This window comes from Orycteropus afer, unplaced genomic scaffold (genome assembly GCF_000298275.1).
Source record: "Orycteropus afer afer isolate SDZICR_OR568_19922 unplaced genomic scaffold, OryAfe1.0 scaffold00479, whole genome shotgun sequence".
In the NCBI taxonomy this organism is placed as follows: Eukaryota; Metazoa; Chordata; class Mammalia; order Tubulidentata; family Orycteropodidae; genus Orycteropus; species Orycteropus afer.
Window position 1 is genome coordinate 836,082 of NW_006922066.1, and position 23,301 is coordinate 859,382.

General features: G+C 36.1%; 1 protein-coding gene across 1 annotated transcript in view; it reads left to right on the forward strand.

Moving 5' to 3' along the window:
* MMP16 (matrix metallopeptidase 16) overlaps positions 1–23,301 on the forward strand; it is a 351,037-nt gene that overhangs the window by 170,711 nt on the left and 157,025 nt on the right. Inside the window, exons 2-3 of the mRNA XM_007954910.2 lie at positions 3,192–3,340; positions 13,739–13,861. Of these exons, the coding sequence (XP_007953101.1) occupies positions 3,192–3,340; positions 13,739–13,861 (272 nt within the window). The remainder of the gene's footprint in view (positions 1–3,191; positions 3,341–13,738; positions 13,862–23,301) is intronic.

The window sequence follows — 23,301 nt, forward strand, 5'->3', positions numbered from 1 at the left end:
ATAATTAGAAATAAGGGGCAATATATACCTTTAAATATTAAATTGAAGATTTATTTTGATTTTTATCCAATACATTATTATATCAGTCTGATTTTTTAAAATATTTTATTGTGTTTTTGCAAAAGTTTATACAGCAAATTAGGTTCCTATTTAACAATTTCTATACATATTGTTCAGTGACAGTGGTTGTACTTACCACATTGTATCAACATTCTCATTATTTCTATTCTAGGTATTCTGTTCCCATTAACCTAGCTTCCCTGTATAACTGTCCCTGTGCTGACCTTCTTATCTATGATTTAGGGTAAATGTTGACCATTTAGTCTCATAGAGATGATTTTTTTGGAGGGAACACATTACTCACAGGTGATATTGTTTACTTCATAAGCCAATCTGTTATGGAGAGGAAAAGTGACCTCTGGGAGTGGTTTTAGTTGAAAGCTTAAAGGGAATCTCATGGTGATAATCTTGGGTTCCTCTCGTCGTGACTGGTCCTGTAAGTCTGGCCATTTTTGAAGAATTTGAGTTTTGTTCTATAATGTTTTGCCTTTCTGTCCAAGGCAATCTATTATGTCTCCTGGTCAGAATGGTTGGTAGTGGTAGCCAGGCACCATCTAGTTCTTCTGGCCTTACCAGTAATAACTAGGCTGTCAGAATCCTTCTGTTTTCAGCAGTTTAAAGAAAGTAGTTTAAAACAAAAGCAACCTCAAGAAAGTATACTCCCATGATGATTAGAAGGTTAAGCAAAGGTTTGTTTCCATCTGCAATTTCCATGTTAGATATTATTTGTGTAAAGAAGTACTATGAATCAAATTAATGCTTTAAGTCATTATGGATCTAACTCCTTGCAGTGCACATTGACACGAAGGTCTATAGTAGTTTTGAAATATTGTTGAGTTTTTATTGCTGGTTTCATGCTTTAACATAGCAACATTGTGATCATGGGAGCCCTGGTGCCATAATGCCTGAGGCAGTTGACTGCTAACCAGAAGGCTGGCAGTTCAAACCCACCAGCCACTCCTCAGAAGGAAGATTGGGCAATCTACTTCCATAGTGATACTGCCTCGGAAACCCAAGGAGGGATCGCTATGAGTCGAGTCTGACTCAATGGCAGTGAGATTTTTTTTTTTTTTAAATGGCATATAAAAATATATATATAGATGTAGATAGATAAATATGTACATATGTATGTTCAGGTAGTGCTTCTATTTGAATATATATCATAGATTTTATTAGTAATGGTTTTCTCTTTATTGTCCTCATGAATATAATTGTCAGCAGCTTAGCACCAATGAGTAACCTAGCAACAAGTCAGCTCTCCAGCAAGTAAGAAATGAATACAAACAATGTGTTATGGGAATGAAGTCCAGTGTAAAAATATTGTAGCATATATACTATTAAATAATCAAGAGAAAATATTCTAAGTTTTGAGAAATTGCATGATAATAGGTATCAAATTTCCTATTAAATACTAGATTCAGTGAAATACTGTCTCATTCATTCAGGAAAAAATGGAATCTATTTTAGACTCCATCACTGTTAACTAGGTAACTGAATATGTGTGTCTTTCCTGGCAGCCTATTCATTACAGATGAGATGAGAAGAGTATCTTGGCATGTTTTTGCTATATGGTAGATGAGTTTATGATATTGAGTTTCACTAATAAACCTACTTGACACTGATGCATTGCTCATCTCTTAAATTGTTTTAGAGTAAATATTTCATTTTCTTTTCAGAGGGTTGTGCTTATAGTACTGCACTGGGGGGGGGGGGGAGGTAGTTTCAGTTTCTTAGGAATACCAGAAAAGATTCCATGTTAATGTGTTTTACATAAAGACATTGATATATTCCATATCTCTTTCTTTTGGTGAAATTTAACTTCTAAATTTGTTGTTTATTTACACTTGGAAAATACCTTTCCTGTGTTGTAGTTACAAATTCATAAAGAAAGTGTATCAGGTATTGGGGAAAAGCTGCAATTTCAGAGGATCATAATTTATATGATGAATAGACCCAGGCGGTGAGGAAAACACACCCTGATGAACACTTTCCAATAAATATCACAGCTTCCATTCTGTGCCAGTGGCAGAATACCTGGCCTTTATCAATTATATAGGTAATTCACTGAGCTTAGAAGAAGGTTAGATCCCTAGGGAAGATTGAGGTAAAGGATAGCAGGATGAGAAATGGGCTGAATATATGATTCTGCATTTAAGATGAATATACAGAGTAGTAAAACTAGAAAGCATCTGCTCCCTGGTGGAGATATATTTTTCTAAATACTCCAGCTTTCAAATCTAACCTTAAGTAACCCTGAATCATTGCTCCAATTATGATCAAGATCAAGATCAGTTGTGAGTTTAACTCTATCTTTCTTTCTCTCGTGATACCCCAGATCCCTGTTTCCCAGGAGGATGAGGTAAGGGTCAGGGAATGGGCTTGTGGGTGGGGAGGAGCATATAAAAATCTTGCCACTTTTAAACAGAGAGCCAAATATATTAATAAGATTATTAGACTTCAACTACATGTGAAAACTTTGATTAGTAGCAAGATTTAGATTAAAGTGAGACTTAAGTAAATGAAGAAAGAATGTTCCTTACAGGATAAAAAAGTTACTTATACTTGAAGACACCTAGCTACTGATTGCATAGAATTTTTACCCTAAATTCTGGTGAACAATAAAGTTTCCCTTGAAGATGCTACTTGTCACTCTTGTAGTCACTGTTCTGTTTTTAAAGAAAATTACATTTTTAGATATGACATGAATACATTAACTACATCTTCCAGCATAAATGTCTCAATGGAGTCACATTATTGAAAAGTACCATCCTTTTTTGGGGGAAGGTTGATTTCATAAAATGCAGATAATCTTATTTATGATTTTATCCATTATTTACTCTAGTACTGTATACACTGTAAGTTTGCAACAAACACATACATATGTGTGTGTATATATATATATATAATATATATATACATATATATAATTTGTAAATATGTAGAAAAATCCATGACAACCACTGAAATTATAATAACTTGAACTACATACTTATATATTACAAATAAACAAATATTGTATGTCCTTATCTAGGAAATAATGTTAAAAAATGTATAGTAAGCATGAATTAATTACCAGAAAATTATTGTTAAATTGTAAGTTGATCTAAAAGGAACTATACTTGTTATTGCAGGTTTGGTTACAAAAGTACGGCTACCTTCCACCAACTGACCCCAGAATGTCGGTGCTGCGCTCTGCAGAGACCATGCAGTCTGCCCTAGCTGCCATGCAGCAGTTCTATGGCATTAACATGACAGGAAAGGTGGACAGAAACACAATTGAGTAAGTAATGGCACCCACATTTCTCTATTTTTTGCCTTTGAGCCACACTATGTAGTCAGAAAACTTAAAATGAAATCCACCAACTACAAATTGAGTAATTTGTCTCGTGAACTTTTGTTTGGAATTTAACCTACGTTAACTCTATTCCTCTGAGATGTCATGAAACATTTAAGGCCCGAAGACAAGTTTACTGGCCTGTTTTTCACAACACATTTTTTTTTTTTTTTTTAATATCAAAGGAAATATGAAGAGTAAGAGTAAAAGTTGATGTACAGTTTAAGTTACTGCAAAAAGAGAGTCAAGCAGTGGCGTGCTGGGGTCGCCTTGTAGAGCCAGTAAGAGAAGATTGTGTGTATCTTTTCCCAAACCGCTGTTAAGCGACACCACATTACATGACTAACTTAGAATTAAGCATCAGAAGCTCTGGTGGCATAGCGCCTAAGGCGTTTGACTGCTAACCAGAAGGCTGGCGGTTCAGACCCACCAGCCACTCCTGGGTAGGAAGATGGGGCAATATACTTCCTGGAAACCCAAGGAGGGGTCACTATGAGTATAATCGACTCCACAGCAGTGAGTGTTTTTTGGTTTTGGAATTAAGCATAGTGAAAATATTTACATCACGAAAATTGGGAAACAATACAATTAGGGTCTTCCCCCCCCCTCCCCCCGCCCCATCAGAGAGCCTGTTGACAATTCTCCAAAAGAGTTACGTCAAGGAGATATTTTAACTGGGAAATCTCTACTTTCAAGTTCTTATTTAAAAATTGCTTGTTTTCACTCTTTACTATTACTTGTTATTTTATTGTTTGATCATTCTTTTTTTTTTTTTTTTTAATTCAATGATAACTCTTTGTTGTTGTTGTTGTTTGCCGTCGAGTCGGCCCCGACTCATAGCGACCCCTCCTTGGGTTTCCGAGGCAGTATCACTACGGAAGTAGGATTGCCCCACCTTCCTTCCGAGGAGTGGCTGGTGGGTTTGAACCGCCAGCCTTCTGGTGAGCAGTCAAGTGCCTTAGCCACTACGCTACGGAGCTCTGGTGGTGTAGTGCCTAAGGCACTTGACTGCTCACCAGAAGGCTGGCGGTTCAAACTCACCAGCCACTCCTCGGAAGGAAGGTGGGGCAATCCTACTTCCGTAGTGATACTGCCTCGGAAACCCAAGGAGGGGTCGCTATGAGTCGGGGCCGACTCGACGGCACATAACAACATAATTAAATTTGTATATATTTTTTAAATTATATTTTTTCCTCTAATACTTACATCACAAGGTTAGTCACGCTGTTTCTATTTCATAAAAACAGAAAAGCACATAAAAAGTGCTGGAAGTTTAAACTTCAAAGCAGTTTGAAAATGTAAATTACCTTCCTTGGCACTTTAAAGAGATACATAAATATTAACTTTTATCTATATATGGAAGAGAATAATCAACAATTTATATAATTTATTCTGCACTAATCCTGAAGTTATCAATGTTGCAAATAGAATTTGCATATGTTGACTTGTTGCCCTCTAACCATTGCAATTCTCCCCTAATTAATACCAAACTTTGATTTTAAGTTGTAACAGACTTCTTGTCCTAAATATTTAATTAATAATAAAAAAAAAAAAACCAGAAAATTCTGTGAGTCATTGCTGTGTATAGTACAAGATTACATTCAAATTGCATTCTAAATCCCAACAGTTTACAAAGTGCTGTGGACAACTTTCTTGTCTCTTGTAGAGAGAGAGCTGTTATCTTCTGATTTTTTTTTTTTTTTTTTGGAGAATGTGACAACTTTTTTAGAAAATACATGTAGATTGATAACCACAATGGAATGCTATGCAACCACAAAGTATAATGTAGATTCTACAAAACACCACATAACATGGATGAACTTGGAGGACATTATAGATGATGAGTGAAGTCAATCATCAAAGGACAAATACAGTAGTAGTTTATAACTGTAAAAAGTCAAGGAAAGGTTTATACATGGAAAGAAACTTTGTTTGTTGGCTACCAGAGAGGGAAAGGGAGGGGAAGGAAAATTTCTAGACAGGTTGAAAATATATATGGAGAGAAATCAAAGATTTCAATGTCCCTGAGCTGTCAATGGGGAAGTTGTTATGTTTATGAATCTTTTGTTGTATATGGTTTCACCACAACAATAGTAAAAAAAAGAAAATACATGTAAAGTAAGGATTTAGGAAACACATTACTTAAATTGTACAAATGTCTAACTTTACTAATGCTGGAATGATATAAGTAAATATTTAATATGTATTATTACATAGCAAAATTAAGAAAGGGAAGTCCTACAGGAGGTGGGATCTCTGTTTTTCTCTAGTTCTGAGAGTTCTTGCTCATCATTGGAAGGACTTGGGATCAATATATTTGATTTTCTAAAATAACTGGAAAAAGTCCTTGTCAGGACACTAATGAAAGAGATAGTGTACAGGATTTATTCGAGCACCTCTGTGGAAAGTGGTCTGAACAGTTCGTAGTGGTTCTCTGGCTGGAGGATATGAAAACATGTGGTGATACAGAAAATGACACAGGTCTGTTTCTGATATACAGTGGTTAAGAGTCAGTCGAGAAATTATATTGTCAGTGAGTAGAAGTTAAAGGAGAATTTCTGCAAATCATAGAATTATAGAGAAAAGATCAGCTGTACGAACCAATTTTTGTTTGTTTGCTTTTTTTTTTTTGGTGTTCATTTTTGGTTTTGTTTTGTTTATTAAGAAAACTTTGTTCTAATTTATACTTTGGAATTGGGAAGACATCTTTCCATTTAAAAAAAAGTTAAACTTGGGAGTGATTCCTAGGTGAACGCAGTCAGGCCTCGTTAAACCCTCACCCCTTCCCTTTGTAACCTCTTGTGTTTTCTTAGGTCTGCTTCAGGACCTCAACCTCACTGTCACTCAAGCTGCAAACTGTGTGGCTTACCTTGCCTTCTGCCATTTTTCCTACTGATGTATCCCTTGTCTTGAGGTGTTACAGCTATGGACACTCAGCTCAGATAGTGTACTGTTTTTTGGGAATTATAATCTCCATAATCATGCTATGAAAGCAATTGTCTGCTTTTATAATTTCAAATGAGTGTGTGATAACAGTCCACACTGAAATTGCAGTTTATTAATTTAACATAGTCAAATTGTAAGTGTGAATTTGTACCTAAACTTTATTATAGAAAATATAGGCTACAGCTGTAGACCTCAGATTATTCCTTAGTATTTTTAGGTACTATAAGCACTCATCTAATTTTAGCCTTTTATTGAGATAAATTGTTTTAAAAATTAAATAGTGTACCCTCCTTTGACAGACAGACATTTGGTGCATTTAATATATGATTCTTGAGTAACTAAAAGTAACGATGCCAATTTGTGATTATCCCTATATTTTATTGAAGAAATGAACCATTTTCAAGCCAAACATTTAAGTATTACCTTAAATTGAATATTATATTGCTCTTATGTTAATTGATTGTGGTGTTGGAGAGATTGTAATGTATACTTATTCCCTCAAAGAAAATGAACTCAATCTCATGCATTGGAATGGTTCTTTTATTGTGGGATGATTAGCTAACTTTTGTAAGTACGTATATAAGTTTCTTAATATTTATTTATTAATAAATATAATCTATTATTTATAATCTCTATTATGCATAAAAAGGATACATTTAGCAAGATTTTAATGAAAATGAGTTTTTTGTGATATGTTTTCATAATGTTAATAGTAATTCATTATTTTAGTTCATTTTCTCTGGGTACACAATGTTATGCACTGAACCCTAACTTGATGAGATACCACATTTAAGGTGCAAAACCTTTCTTTTTGCTATCCTTCTTTTTGTTTTAACTTTTAGTCATATTCCTTCATTTTTCCTTTTGCCTTCCTTTATTTAGGGTATGACAAGAACATTTTTTTTTTTTTTGTCCCATCATAGACACAATGACATCAATTAATTTTATGCCCATGATTTCTCTTTGTTATCTTTGCCACTTTGAGACCCTCTGGTAATTCTTTTCAAAAACTGAAATACAAACCTGTATTTCAAGTGTCCCAAAAGGAGATTGTGTCCCAGATGGAGATTGTAAAATAATTCAGTGATTTAAGTTGTCTGGGATTTTGGAAGATTATTTGCTTACCTGTGTCATCATCATTTGTTCCCATGTTAGAGAGAGAGATAGAATGGAAACTTCTCAATGATTAATTTTATAATTTAGAAAAAAATTGTGAAAATTTCCATTTTCCCAATTTTCCTTGTATTACAGTAATGCTACAGAAAACTAGCTTGTTGATTATTAGTGATTTGATTAATTTGAAAATATCAAAACTCATTATTTCAAACCAACTTAATTCTTAATATGTACCTAACTTTACCTGAAGAAAGACATTGAGAATTATATTGGATGATGTAAGTTGACTTAATTTATTCAAGCTATGCACAGAAATTTGACTTAATAATTAAAATTAACCAATGGCTAAATAAGTAGCCTTTGTTGGATAGTAATTATGATACTGTAGTGGTGTATTTTAACTCATAATCTGATAATTGAAATGATTATTTAGATAAATCAAGGACTCTAGTTTTTTCCCTCAATTTTTTTAATTCCCTCAATTATCAATATTTTTTATGATTTTTTTTTCTTATTTTGTCTAAATTATCAAGTTAAAACTCTTCATTTTTTCTTTGTTTGATATACAAGTTAGGTTTTATTAATTATTTTTCTTCATTTCAGAGTACCTCAGTGGTCTTCTAACACCGTAATATTATCTGGTGGGCCAACCCTCATTTTGGTAGCGACAAGCATAGTTAAATGAAGGATAGCAGATGGGCAGGGAATTTAGGTTCTATTCTGAAAGGTAGTAGGCAGAAGCATAATTTAAGAGGTAATGTGTACTTAACTTTTGTCCACATTGCAAATAATGGTACGTTTTCTTATTAACTTATTTTCTGTGCTCAGGTTCTTAAGTACTTTAACTTTGCCATTTCAGTGTTATGAACAGCATGTGGGCCCATACAGGAGGTTAATGAGTTGATACAAAGAAGGAGGGAGAGAGAGAGAGACAGACAGACAGACAGGCACCATGGATGAGAATGAGCTGTTAGCATATCAACATTTCTAAGTCCTCACTTAATTTATTTTTTACTACTCTTCTCCATGATTACTGACTGTATCATTATGTTTGGGTTTGACTCTGAATATAAACAGAATGGAAGAATTTTCAAAATGATAAAAAATAGTCATATTCATAAACTTCTAGAAGGATCAATTGAGGACAACTGTAAAAGTAGATACTATTCCTATCTATAATTATAACTTGAGATGTCTGGAAGGTGGAAACCAGTTTCCATATTGTGCTGATTAATATTTTTCTTAAAGTACCAATTCAAAAAAAGAGTTTTTCTTTTCTTTTTTTCTCTTTTTTGTCAAAATATACATATATATAGAGGGCCACTGTGTGATACTTCTCCAAATCCAAAAGGCATCATTCCCATTGTATTATATTTAAGTATTGCTTTCTTGGAACATCTACAGGTGACACCATATGTAATGACTACAACACAAAGGTACCTCCTGGAGTTGTGGAGAAAAATATATGTTACTGAAGCTAATGGACACTGTTTCATATACAGTGGTATTTAGTTATCAGTGCAAGCTTACATGGAAGTTAATGGCAACTTCATTCATATAAAGCAGGATAGGGTAATCGTTGGTATTCTTACTATCATTGTATCAAGAATACCCTGTTTGAACAGCATGCATTACTTCATGTTAACACACACATCAAAGTGACCTTAACTATGTTGGTGTCTGTATTCCACTGTTGTTGCTGCTGTTTCTATGACTATTGGTACAACTACTTCTTGGTAATTGTATAATGATAAGAATGACAACAGCAGTTACTCTCTTCGGTATGTGTTTCTCATGATTTAGCTCACTTAATCCTCACAAAAACTCAATAAAACCAACTGCGGTCAAGCCAGCTCCAGTGACCCCACATGTGTCCCAGTACACTTGTGTTCCATAAGGTTTTCAATGGATGATTTTTTTGGAAGTTGACTTCCAGGCTTTTCTTGCGAGTTTAAGGCAGGTAACATTACCAACTTCATTTTATAGACAAGAAGATTGAGCAGCAGAAAAGAAGAGTAACTTGTTTAATGTCACAGAGCTAGGGAGCTTGTGGAGCCAAGGTCGGAACCCTGGCAGTCTAGGTTCTACTCTCAACCTTTACAATTACTCCTCTCAAGAGTTCTGATTTTTTTTTCTTTCTTTCTTTTTAAGTTGAGAAATATACACGATAGGGAGGGAGTTAGTCTATGCAAAGCAACACACTGTCTTACTTCATTTGCTTCATATTACTCACCAGAGACATCCTGGACTCTGGTCCCATGCTAAGCTTGCTGCCTTCTCACAGACCAGTGATAGATGAAAACAGACAGATACAAATTGGAATTCACAGCATAAGAAGTGCAGTATTGGTATGGTAAAACATACCTCTGTGAGTTGTATCTTGAAGAATTCTCAGGGTGAACATACAGGGTTACCAGTTACAAAAACAGAAAGACATTTTGTGCTGCAGAAACCTGGGTGGATCTTGGGAAGTACAGAGAAACTCTTAAGAGTCTGGATCAGATTCCTTCTGTAGAAGCATTACATACTCAGAGCATACAGAGAGCACATTTGTGCTTCAGGAAGGCTTATCTTCAGAAGTGAGAAGGAAAGTGATGAAGAGAGTGAAGGATATTTGAGAAATTTTACAGGCAGAAGAAATTGCCTCTTGATTGATAGGATGTTTTGATGAGAGAGGAGCGAAGGATAGTACCTGCATTTAGAAGGATAGTACCTGCCTTTCCGGCTCAGTCATTAGAACAATGTTAAGGCTTACAGCTAAGATAAGCTATCACAGGAAATGGTACAAACTTGGGGTAGGAAAATCATGATTTTGTTTCTATTACTTTTTTTTTTTTTTTTAATTATTGTGATTTGGGTGAAAGTTTACGAAACAAAGTCATTTTCCATACAGCAGTTCATACACATTTTGTTGCATGACATTGAGTGCAATTCCCCACAATATAACAACTTTCTTCCCACTTCCTCCCTGTAGTTACCTCTTCCTGGTGTCCTTTTTTCCCTATTCATTCCTGCCCCCTGAGCTATCTCCCTGTGCAAATACTGCCCTTCTGTTTTTATTACATGTTACATTAGAAATGATTACAAGATAGCTGGATAGAGATGCATGAGCACTTATCCAATTATATTCTAATTTTTTTATCATATATGTCTTACCTATGGACTATGAACTCAGCAAGGGAAGGATTTTTGCCTCATTCATCTTTTATCCACATTTTCTTTCATACTTCTTAACATGTTGTAAGGGATAAAAATACTATAGGATGAATGAGTCAGTGAGTGAATGAGTAAATTAATGAGCAAATAGTTAAAACACTAATATATATATATATATATATATATAGGAAATGGGCAAAAGCCTAAGAGATACATAAGGACTTTAGCAGAGGTATCTTTTAGCAGATGCTTTAAATTGTTGTTGTGGGTGTCAGCCAGTCAATTCTGACTCACAGAGACCCATGTGACAGAACATAATGGCCTCCTAGGGATTTCTTGGCTGTCATCTTTGTGGAAGCAGATCACCAGGTCTTTCTCCTGCAGAGTGGCTGGTGTGTTCAAACTACCAGCCTTTCAGTTAGCAACCAAGCACTTAACCATTGTGCTATCAAGGATCCTTCCAAAGCAAACTAAACTCAGTGCTATCAGGTAGATTCCAACTCCTAGGGACTCTATAAGGAGCTCTGGTAGCATAGTGCCTAAGGCGTTTGACTGCTAACTCCAAGTTTGTTGATTCATACCCACCAGCCACTTGTTGGAAGGAAGGTTGGGCAATCTACTTCCCTAGTGATCCCTCCCCAGAATCCCAAGGCGGGGGGTCGCTATGAGTCGGGTTCAACTCTATGGCAGTGGGTTTTAATGACCCTATATAAGACAGAGTAGAACTGTCCCCATAGAGTTTTCAAGGCTGTAAATCTTTACAGAAGGAGATTGTGCCTCATCTTTGCCCCACTAAGTGGCTGGTGGGTTTGAACTGCTGATGTTTTGGTTAGCAGCCGAATGCCTTAAGTCCTTATAGTTAAATGCTCATCCTTAAAAACCCTGTTTTAGGATGATGCATATGCTTTACTGAGAAACTTACTGCAGCCAATTTATATAAGACTTAAAATGAAAATTAACTTTAATAAATTTAAATATTTTTTTAAAAAATTGGGTCCAAAATGGTTTTAGCCTTCATCTCTGAATTTTCTGGATGGTTAAAGTAATTTTAGAGAATATATGCTCCTAAGAAAATACACAACCCACCAGCCACTCCTCGAAAGGAAGGTTGGGCAATCTACTTCGGTGGTGGTACTGCCTTGGAAACCCAAGGAGGGGTCGCTATGAGTCGGGGCCGACTCTACAGCACTTAACAACAACAACATCTTAAGGATAGCTAGTTTTGTTCTTCTAATTTCTATTCCACCTAAGTAATTATTGTTTTAGTTAATTGTAAGTTCACCATGTCTCACGATAAGTGAATGCCTTTGTATTTCATAATTATATATTGTTCATTCTCCCAGTACCTTCAATGTGATTAATGAGGTATCTGCCTCGGGAATGTTATAATTAATGAAACAACGTATATAAAAGCAGCTTAAATCATCATAGGCACATAATTAATATTTGTTAGATAAATTTATGTTTAAATCTTATAAATAGTAATAAATATTATTTGACATGAAAATTACACTGTCTCTATCTACCTATATAATGAATATTTACTGAGTATCTTTTACATGCCAGAATTGTAAACCAGGAGTATTTAGATCTGCTGCCCCTTGACTGTTTTACAGTCTGGTGAAATGACTTTAAAATTTTATTAGGTGTAGGGATGTATTGGGAATGTTAGCTGAAAATAAGAGTTTGCCAGTGTCAACTCCACTCTGTCCTGTACTATGAGTCGGAATTGATTCAAAGGCAACCAGTTTGGTTTTGGGTTTTAGTCTCAACTCCAGAAAGTTCAATTCAGTAGGCCTGAGTAGCCTTCTTGGACTTAGCATTTGCAAAGAGTCTCGGAAGATTAAGAGACCTTAAATAACGGAAAAGGTGATTTCCTGAAATAATACTAGAATGTATTTAAAACTGGAATGGAATTTGTTAAGTTGTATGACTGCAGTGTCTACCTTATTACTGGGAGCAGAATAAAAAAGCAAAAAATGTGGTGTTGATTGGAAAATTCTCATGTTTCTTAAGGAAATAAAAGTCATTATTTCATTGTTACATGCAGTCATTCTTATATTAGCTGATTTCTTACACTTAATATGTACATACATAACATGCAAACATATAAGCTATTTAATTCCTCTTTAGTTATTCCTACATTCAATTATTTTTATTTAAGAGAGTATAAATTGTTAAGTAGTTGATGAAATACAGCAGAAATTGATTCTTTTTTTTCCCCTCATGGTTGTTTTCTGATTTGTGTAGCAGCCTGAAGATCCTGCATTAGCTTTGTAACTGTTAAATCAAAGGGGATATTCAACTGCAAAATCATTGTATGAGATACTAAAGAAAACATTTCTCCAAGACATGAACATTTTTTTTGAGTCTGTAGTCATTGTGAGTGAGAACTGACTCAGTAGGCACCTAACAAGGACAACAACTACTACAATGTAACATATTAAACCTTACTCTTATAGATACAAACAAATGTATTTTTTTAATGATTGAATTTTGATTATTACTAAATTTCCCAAGCCAACAAATGCTGCCTGGACATGGGAATTATGAAAGTGGAAAAAAGAAGAAGGTGGTTAAATGCAAATATTATTTGAACAAACAGCTGACTTTTATAAAAGCTCAAAGAAAAGTGTACGTAGCCTCTTGACTACTGGAATATTAGTTCCAAACCAAACCAAGCCCACTGCCATCAAGTAGATTCCATAACATAAATTCATGTAATATGATAAGGTAATTATTGTATGTTAAAGCTAGAATAGACCTTGGTGATTATTAATTTAGTTTATAAATGGGACTAGGGATTGATGACTTGCCTGAAGTCTGATGTTTTGTTAACGTAAGATTCTAGTTCTAAGCTTCAAAGTTTCTTGGTCTGCTATTAGCTCAAAATGAATTAGAAAAAAAAAATATCTAAAAGATTCTGAGGAGTAAACTAGTGATTCTGGATCATTTAGTTAAAACAATTATATTTCAGATTTCAGGAGAATTGTTAATTTACCACTTTATTTTATGTTTCCATATCTGATAATCACAATCTAAGATTTTAATTTCTTAATTGATTTCCTCTTGAAATTATTGATTAGTTTTACTGATAAGTAACTGGAAAATACTGTTGTTTTGCAGCTGGATGAAGAAGCCTCGATGTGGTGTACCTGATCAGACAAGAGGTAACTCCAAATTTAATATTCGTCGAAAGCGATACGCATTGACAGGGCAGAAGTGGCAGCACAAACACATCACTTACAGGTATAATAATTAGTGATGTAATGTCCTTTCTTCCCACTTTATTCACTAATATTTATTTTGATATTTTGTTGGGTATCTTCTGTGCATTGACAATATGTTAACATGTAGTAGTGTTAACTTAAGGTAGTTAAAACCACAATTGAGAAGAGAATTAATTCTTCATTTGCAGGAGTTGTAGAAATTATTTGAAATCCTTGGTCTTTTTTTGTAAAGCAGATCTTCTGGTTTACAGAATAAATGCCAATATTGTGAGGGATTTTGAGATGAGTTATATATACTAACTCATTACATTCTTTGGCAAGTATTTTATTCTATAATTAATGATATGATAAAATAGTATTTAAGCAATTTCCATTTAAAGAAAATGTCTTTGACTATGTTAATTAACTTGTAGTCTCAGTCTACCTATTTCCCTTTTTTATCTTTTTGGCAGTGATGCAAGTGGGTCATTCTTTCTTGTTTTTGTCTTCAAATGAAGGATGCCTAAGGGATGTGAGTGTCTTCCACCTTGCTGTTTGTGGAGATGTTCATATTTATTCACTTATTCACTGAACTACTGTTTACTGAAGCCCAGTACAAACAGAGGACAACACTAGCACTGGGAATAGAGTAATAAATAAAGCAAGGGAACCCTTTCTGCTCTCATGGAATTTACAGTGGTGTGAAGTTGAACATCCATACAAGTTATGCCATTTATGAGAGATTTAAAAAGAGGATGCATTAAAAGTGCTAACTGGGGACACCCAAACACTCCATAGAAAACCATGAGATGGCTCTCTAGAGAACTGACCTTTCACCTGAGGCCCAGCCCTTGTTGGTTACAACAAGAGGTAGAGCAAGAGAGAAGGTACTTTGAAGAACGAGTAGGAAGTCAGGAATGATCTTCATCAGATTACATGAATAGAATGCAGACTTTACTAATTCTCATTCTTTATGTAAGTTACCATTTTTACATACTTAAAGAAAAAGTGAAAAATTTAATATATCCAGGTTTTCATCTATGTAGTCTACTGTGTGAAAAATTTAATATATTCAGGTTTTCATCTATGTAGTCTACTATGTGGGGGAGCTCTGGTAGCATAGTGGCTAAAGCACTTGACTGCTAACCAGAAGGCTGGCGGTTCAAACCCACCAGCCACTCCTCGGAAGGAAGGTTGGGCAATCCTCCTTCCATAGTGATACTGCCTTGGAAACCCAAGGAGGGGTCGCTATGAGTCAGGGCCAACTCGACGGCACATAACAACAACAACAACAAAATCTGCTATGTGCTGTTTACTTTCTTTTCTTTTCTTTTTTTTAATGGTGCTTTAGATCCATGTTTACAGAGCAGAGTTTGTTTTACATTCAACATTTCGTGTACATTTCATTTCACTCAACCAATTACCATCCCCAACCCTAACACAGTCTCCTCCCCTCCCTGCCCAGTAGCCCCCACCCCGTGCCCCTCATATTTATGCACTCATGTGTGTCCTTCATTTCCTCCTTGCAAATGTTGCCCCTCTGGTGCCCCATGGTCGATTGCTCCAAGGGATGCAAATCCATAGAGCATGTGGGTGCGTCACCCTGAGTTGAGTGGTCTGCGTGTACATCTTGTTCACTATTGGCTTGAGAGACAGCCACTGGGAATGAGTTTTATTCCAGGCCCAAAAAGTATCCCAGGTCCATAGTATTGGGGGTCTCATCAGACTCCATCCAACCAGAAATTCTGGTCATTATTGTGCTTTTGGATTTTTTTTCCATGTTTTTCCTCCCACTCTATCTATAATCTTTAGTTTTGATCCTTTCCCAAGTGGTTGACATTGGTAGCTGGGCATCTAGTTCTTCTGGTCTCAAGGTCCATTGTGTCCTAGGGCTGATTGCTTCCAAATGCCCTTGGTTTTTTGCACTCTTCTTTGCTTCCAACGATAGGAGACAATTAACTGCATCTTAGATGGCCACTTGAAAGCTTTTAAGACCCAAGTCACTACTCACCAATGTAGGTTGAGGAACAAGACTTTTATGTATTTTGTTGTGCCAGTTGAGCCTGGTGTCCCCCAGTACTGTGGTACTGAATTGGTAGATCCATTGGATCTCTCTCCCACAGTGTCTGGCTGTATGTGAGGGATTGTTCTGTCTCTGTCTTCTGTTGTTTCTGTAAGGGTTGCAGGTATTTTGTATCACTGGTATCTGTGCAAAATTAGCCTCAGATGAATCTATCCTTGGTCTAGAGTATAATCTTGTTCACTGACCACCATCTGATCTTCTCAGATGTTTATGTTAATGGCAATGCAGTATTGTGGATATACTGGTATTAGCCTCTGTCGTTTATATCTTATGTGCACAATTCAGTGTCTTCCCTTTTCCTAATGTTATCATTGTGGTCACAAACTCTTTCTATACCATCTCTCCCCTTACCTATGTCAGCGTGTGACCCCCAACTAGCCCAAAATTATCTATGTGCTATTTAAATTTATTTTGATAACACTTTTCAGGGTAACTTTACATTATGATGCTATCTTCCCAGATAGCATGCTCCTAAATTATTGTTATATGTGTACTTATTGCATTATATCTGCAAGTAAGAAAAATAGAAGGCAGCTTTAGGATGAAACTACAAAGTTGATATTTGTCATAATTGAAATTTGATGATCTTAGTTTTTACTTCATAAAATTGCTTTTTATCTACAAACTCTAGACTTCCAAAGAACATTGAGAATCTATTGCACTAATAAATTAACAGTTATAGAATAGAATAGAGTTGTATTTTCCCAATAAATGGAATATTTATGCCTTCTTTCTCAAAGTGAATTAGTCATCAAATAATGCTTAGTGAGCTGAGAAGTACGATTAGACCTTGAAAAGCATTTGTATACTTTCATAAAAGATGATAAATGTTAACTCACTCACTCCGTGGCTCAGTTTTCAGCCAAACAATAGACAGGTCTGTAAGGTGAATGAGTAGCCCTGTTGGTGTAGTGGTTAAGGCATTTGGCTGCTAACCAAAAGATCAGTGGTTTGAACCCACCAGCACTCTGCAGAAGAAAGATGAAGCAGTCTACTTAAAGTTTGGGAGCTCTGTTTTGGAAACCCAATGGGGATTGCTGTGAGCTGTAATCAACTTCCTGGCATTGAATTTGGTTGTTTTGGTTATAAGGTGAACAATAACACTAGGGAGCTATGCAGTTCTTAGAACAATCAGTCATTGGAGATCAAAAGATTTTGAATTGAGTGAGGACAAAGCTCAAAAGGCAGGAAGGGATAGGAAAGAAGGAAGAATTCAAATGGAAAACATGGGAGGAAGCAGGATGAGTGATATTACATTGTGGGGATTGCAATCAATGACATGAAACAAAATGTGTATGAATTATTGAATGGAAAACTGATTCACTCTGTCAGCTTTCACCCTCATTACAATAAAGAGATTAAAAAAGAAAAAAATGATGGAAAGTAATTTTTTTCTGGCCAGATGGTAGAGTGGTCACTCTAATCCACTCACTTGACTGAAGTAAATGCTAAATGAACTACATTAAAATATATTAAATCAATTTTAAAATATATTTGAAAATGCACTTCTGAACTGAAACAAAAAAGTCATGTATAAAGGTCAAGTGTAAAAGGAATTCAGGAAACCTAGGAGGGAAGTGAGTATGTAGGTCAAGTGTAGAGACTCTGAGCTTCCATCTTACAGAACTGTAGATCATTAAAGAAAGCTCTGGGGTGTAGTGCTTAAGGCGTTTGACTGCTAACCAGAAGGCTGGCAATTCAAACCCACCAGCCAGCCACTCCTTGGAAGGAAGGTTGGGCAATCTACTTCCATAGTGATACCACCTTGGAAACCCAAGGAGGGGTCACTATGAGTCAAATCAACTTGACAGCGGTAAGTGATAGCATTAAAGGAGAAATTCCATTTGATCACCCTAGTAGATGTAGAAAAGTGTTCAAGGAGAAAGTGTTCAAGGAAATTTTACATCTTTTTATGATAACTACAAATCTGAGCAAAAAAGGATACTGTCTTAATCTGAAAGGGGGTATCTGAAACAAAATATATCACAAATTTGATATATATTTGTGATGTAAAAAATAAGAAATCTTTTAAGAATAATTAAAATGCCAACTACTTCTATTTAGCAACATCATCTAATTAATTATAATGGTAAAAGCAAAAATCTCACTGCCATGGAGTCGAGTCTGACTCATAGCCACCCCTCTTTGGGATTATGCCACCAGAGCTCCCATAATGGTAAGGAAAAAAATAAATAAATAAAAGGTGTAACAATTTGAACAGAAAAAAGAAATCAATCTTAGCCACAGTTGATATTATTATCTATATAGGAAACCCAGAAGAATGTCTCAATATATTTTAAAATAAATAAAAGACTACACCCAGGTTTTTAACACAAAATCAGTTTGCAAAGTGTATGTGAACACAGATACACGTATGCAAAAAGCAATTAAAAAAAGTAATCCATACAAAGTTGCCATTTAAAATAGACAAAAAATATAAGAGATTTGAATTAATCTATGAAAAATAAACAAGTCTTTGTTCATAAAAATATAAACTTTTATCAAAAGACATAAAAGAAGACCCCAAATAAATATATATATTGTGTTTTAAATGGAAAGACACAATCCATTGAAAACTTTAATATTCCACAAATTCAATGCTATTCTAAAAATAAAATCTCAACAGAATATTTTGTATAAAAAAATTTCTGAAGAAGGCCCAAACTTAGCTGAGATGTTCCTACCCACTAGATATGAAAACTTATTTTTAAGCAATAGTAGTTATGATGATATGTAGCATTCACACAAAAGTTGACAAATAGGCCAGTAGCTTACAGAGACCCAAGCATATCTAAAACAGATCCAAGACATACACATATGATTTAAGCCGGAGCAGATTTGTACCTTAGTGGGGAAAGGATAGACTGTTTTATTTACTGTTTTTCTGAGAAAATCAATTATCTATATGGAAATCAGGAGCTCTGGTAGCATAGGGCCTAAGGCACTTGACTGCTAACCAGAAGCCTGGTGGTTCAAACTCACCAGCTACTCCTCAAAAGAGAAGGTTGGGCAATCTACTTCCGTAGTGATACTGTCTCGGAAACCCAAGGAGAGGTTGCTATGAGTCAGGTCCAACTTGATGGCACATAACAACAACAATATGGGAATCAATGAAATTAGATGCTTTGTTGTTGTTGTTAGATGCCTTTGTGTCAATTACAACTCATGGCAGCCACATGTTACAGAATAGAATTGTTCTATCAGATTTTCATGCTTGTGACCTTAATGGAAGAAGAACAGCAGGCCTTTTCTTCACCAGTGTGTGGGTGAGTACCTTTAGGTACTTAGTTGAGCATAAACCATTTATGCCACATAGCCACCCTAATTGTATGTTTATATGATATTGTTTAAAAGATCAATGAATTGCGAGTGGATGAAAGAATGTAATCTGCTTGTTGTTGTTGTTGTTATTTGCCATCGAGTCAGCCCTGACTCATAGCGACCCCCCCTCCTTAGGTTTCCGAGGCAGTATCACTACGGAAGTAGGATTGCCCAACCTTCCTTCCGAGGAGTGCTTAAGAACTATAAAAGTTTAGAAAACTCTCTGTATTGATACACCGCTCATCTGTCAGTTTATCGTACTTAATTGTGCTCATGAGGAACCTATACATAGACCAAGAGACAGTCTTTTAAACACAACAAGGGGATATGGCATAATTTAAAATAAGGAAAGATGTGGATCAGGGTTGTTTACTTCCACCATACTTACTCAATCTGTATGCTGAGCAAATAATCTGAGAAGCTGGAATATATGAAGAAGAATTTGACATCAGGATTGGAGGGACTCGTTAACAACCTGCAGTATGAGGATGACAATACCTTGCTTGCTGAAAGTGAGGAAAACTTACAGCACTTGAGTCACTTTTAGGACATTCAAATAATTGAGTGTCTGGCCCTATGAACTTCCATATTGATGACTACATCACAGCTAATAGTCCTAGTTTACACTAAGACCTTAGTATCAATCCTGGTTCTGTTTCTTGTTACCTGAAAATCAGTGTTAAGTTTTTAAAACTTCCTAAATTTTCCTATGCATGAAGTGACTGTTATAACAGCACCTACTTCATAACATTTGGGGGAAAGTAAATGAAATAATGGAAAAAAATAAGCATAGTGCTTGAATCATAGTTAGTGCTTATTAAATGTCAAGTATAATTTTTACTCCTTTTAGTTTAACAGACAAATCACAAAAATTGTTGAGAGTATTTTAACAGGATTTTAGAAAGTTGGTAGTGAGAGCTAAGAATATTATATTTTAAAAGTTAATATATGTAAAGTTTTAAGATGTTGCCTGGTGTATAATAAGTACTATGTAAGTATTTCTTACTATTTTTCTTACTATATTTAGAGAAATAAATACAAAGTCTGACATTTAAACTAAAAAACATAAAAAATTATTCAGGAAAAAGATAACTAAAATGTGCCATGGCAGCATACAGATATGATTTGGGTGGTGAGTGGTAGAATTCAGGTTAGATTGTGAACTCATTTTGAGTGAAAAGTACAATATGCCTCAGGACAAAAAAAAAAAAGAAAAAAGACTAGAATGACCACATTACACTGATAGAAAGCATGATGTCCAAAACAATGGTGATACTAGTTTTTCTCTTTGGTTTATTGGCCAAGCTTTACCTCATATATTCTTTTCTCTGCAGGCCACCACATTTTAAGTTACTTCTTGGTGAATTCATGTGCATGTCTATAAAAGCAATCAGAATGCTAAGGAAGCTTGAAAGGAATGTGCACAAGGAAGAGCTCAAGATTAGAGTTAAGGACTCTCTCCATAAAAAAAGAATATTTAAGGGGGAAATTCTCAAATGTTTAAAGGCTTTCAGCAAAATCTAATATTTGGAGCTATAAGAAAATGAGATCTTTTTTCCATGAATCTTCCTTATCATTCCAAAAAAAAAAAAAACCTCACTGATCCCAACTCATAGTGACCTCTCCTTGGGTTTCCGAAGCGGTATCTCTATGAAAGTAGATTGCCCAATCATCCTTCTGAGAAGTGGCTGGTAGGTTTGAACCACCAGCTTTCTGTTAGCAGTCAAATGCCTTAAGCACTGTGTCACTAGGTTCTTGTTGTTACAAGCCGTCGAGTTGGACTTGACTTATAGTGACCCCTCCTTGGGTTTCTGAGGCAGTATCACTACGGAAGTAGATTGCCCAACCTTCCTTCTGAGGAGTGGCACCAGAGCTCCCTCCTTATCATCAGAGGTATTTAAACCAATACATTTATCAAATTTCTAATATTGCTTGTCAGAGTCATTAGAGATCATTTGTTGAAATGTTGGATTACATGACTTAAAGATTTCTTCCAAAATATGCATATTTGTGCTGTGATGGTTCAGATTGTTTGTCAGCTTTGCTGGGTGATGATTCTTAGTGATTTGGCAGTTATGATATAGTCAGAACTACTGCCATCAAGTTGATTCTGACTCATAGTGACCCCCATTGGGTTTTCCAGGCAGCAAATCTTTATGGAAGTAGATTGCCCCATTTTCCATCTGCAGAGCAGCTGATGTGTTTGAACTGCCAACCTACTGGTTCCTTAGGCCCTGCACCACCAGATATATATATATATATATATATATATATATATATATATATATATAGTCATCACCCAAGATGTTGTTGTTGTTATGTGCCGTCGAGTCGGCCCCGACTCATAGCGACTCCTCCTTGGGTTTCCGAGGCAGTATCGCTACAGAATTAGGATTGCCCAACCTTCCTTCTGAGGAGTGGCTGGTGGGTTTGAACCGCCAGCCTTCTGGTTAGCAGTCAAGTGCTTTAGCCACTATGCACCCAAGATGAGGTGTGATATAATGTGAACACTTCCTTGATGAGATCTTCTATGAGCAACAGTGAGTTGAAAGGAGTTTCTTTGGGGCTATGCCCTGATTCTAATATACATTAATATTCTGGCAAAGCTCCCTGGCCTTTTTCTCTACATGTAGCCTACATCTAGCTCCTCATCTGACATCCAATTCTTTGGACTTGAGCCTGTGGCCTGCAGTCTTACCTTCTGATCTTGAATTCATCAGCCTCCATAGCCTGTGAGCTAGCAGCTTCCCATCTCACCCGTGATCTTGGGTTCATCAGCCCCTGCAGCTGTGTGAGTCAGGAGAAGCCTCCAGCCTTATGTAGGACCCATGGATGCGGAACTTGCCAGCTTCTACAACTGCATTAGCCATTTCATTGACAAATCTCTCTCTCTCTCTTCCTCTCCCTCAGTCTCTCTTTATACATACATATATAAGCATCACTGGTTTTGCTTCTCTAGAAACCCAGCCGAGGATATGTGCCCATTCCAAACAAATGAAGAAATAATCAAACAATATCATTAATATCACACACAAAAAGTTTTGTTGAAGGTGATTCAAGAACAGTTGCAGAACTACATCAGCAGGCAACTGCTAGAAATTCAGGCTGGATTCAGAAGAAGACATGGAAGAAGGATTATCTTTATTGATATTAGATGGATCATGGCTAAAAGCAGAGAATATCAGAAAGATGTTTACCTGTATTTATTAAGTATGCAAAGGCATTCGACTGTGTGAATCATAAAAAATGATGGATAACTGTTCTGGTTACCCAGTGCTGCTCTAACAAGAATATACCACAAATAGGATGGCTTGAACAAACAGGAGTTTATGCTCTCCTGTTGGGAGGCTTTAAGTCCAAGTTCAAAGTGCCAGGCTCTAGGGGCTGGGTGAAGGCCCTTCAACTTTGGCTTCTGTTCTGCCAACTGCTCCTGGCCCACTGAAGCTAGAGGCATTTCTTTATTCAGACAGTTGCTAGCTGCTGAGACTGACAAGCCCAAAGTTGACAAGTAAAAAGTCACAGTCCCGATGTTACCAAACCACACAGCAGGCCATTAATTCAAGTCCATTGAAAGTCCCAAGGTTGGCAGAGCATGGCAGGCTGCTGAACGATGATTTAGCTACTTGCAGGGTTTAAGCATGCCGTAAGCTGGAAACCATTCCCAAAGCTTCTACTTATACATGGGAAGTAGACCACAACCATAAGGCAGCTACTCAGCTGCTTGTAGTAGATCCCACCATGAAGCTGATTGTCACTCTCATCATGGGGAATACTACATTCAGCTGCCCAGCCACTCAACCAGGTCCAGCCAAGTTGACGCACAAACTTAACTACCACAGTAACAGTATAAGGAATGAGAATTCCAGAACAATTAATTGTGCTCATGTGTAACATAGACCAAGAAGCTGCTATTCAAACAGAACAAGGGAATACTGCACAATTTAAAGTCAGTTTTGTATCCTTTAAGAATCTCTGGTGGTTAGTGCCTAAGGCATTTGATTGCTAACCAGAAGGCTGGCGATTCAAACCCACCAGCCACTCCTTGGAAGGAAGGATGGACAATCTACTTCTGTATT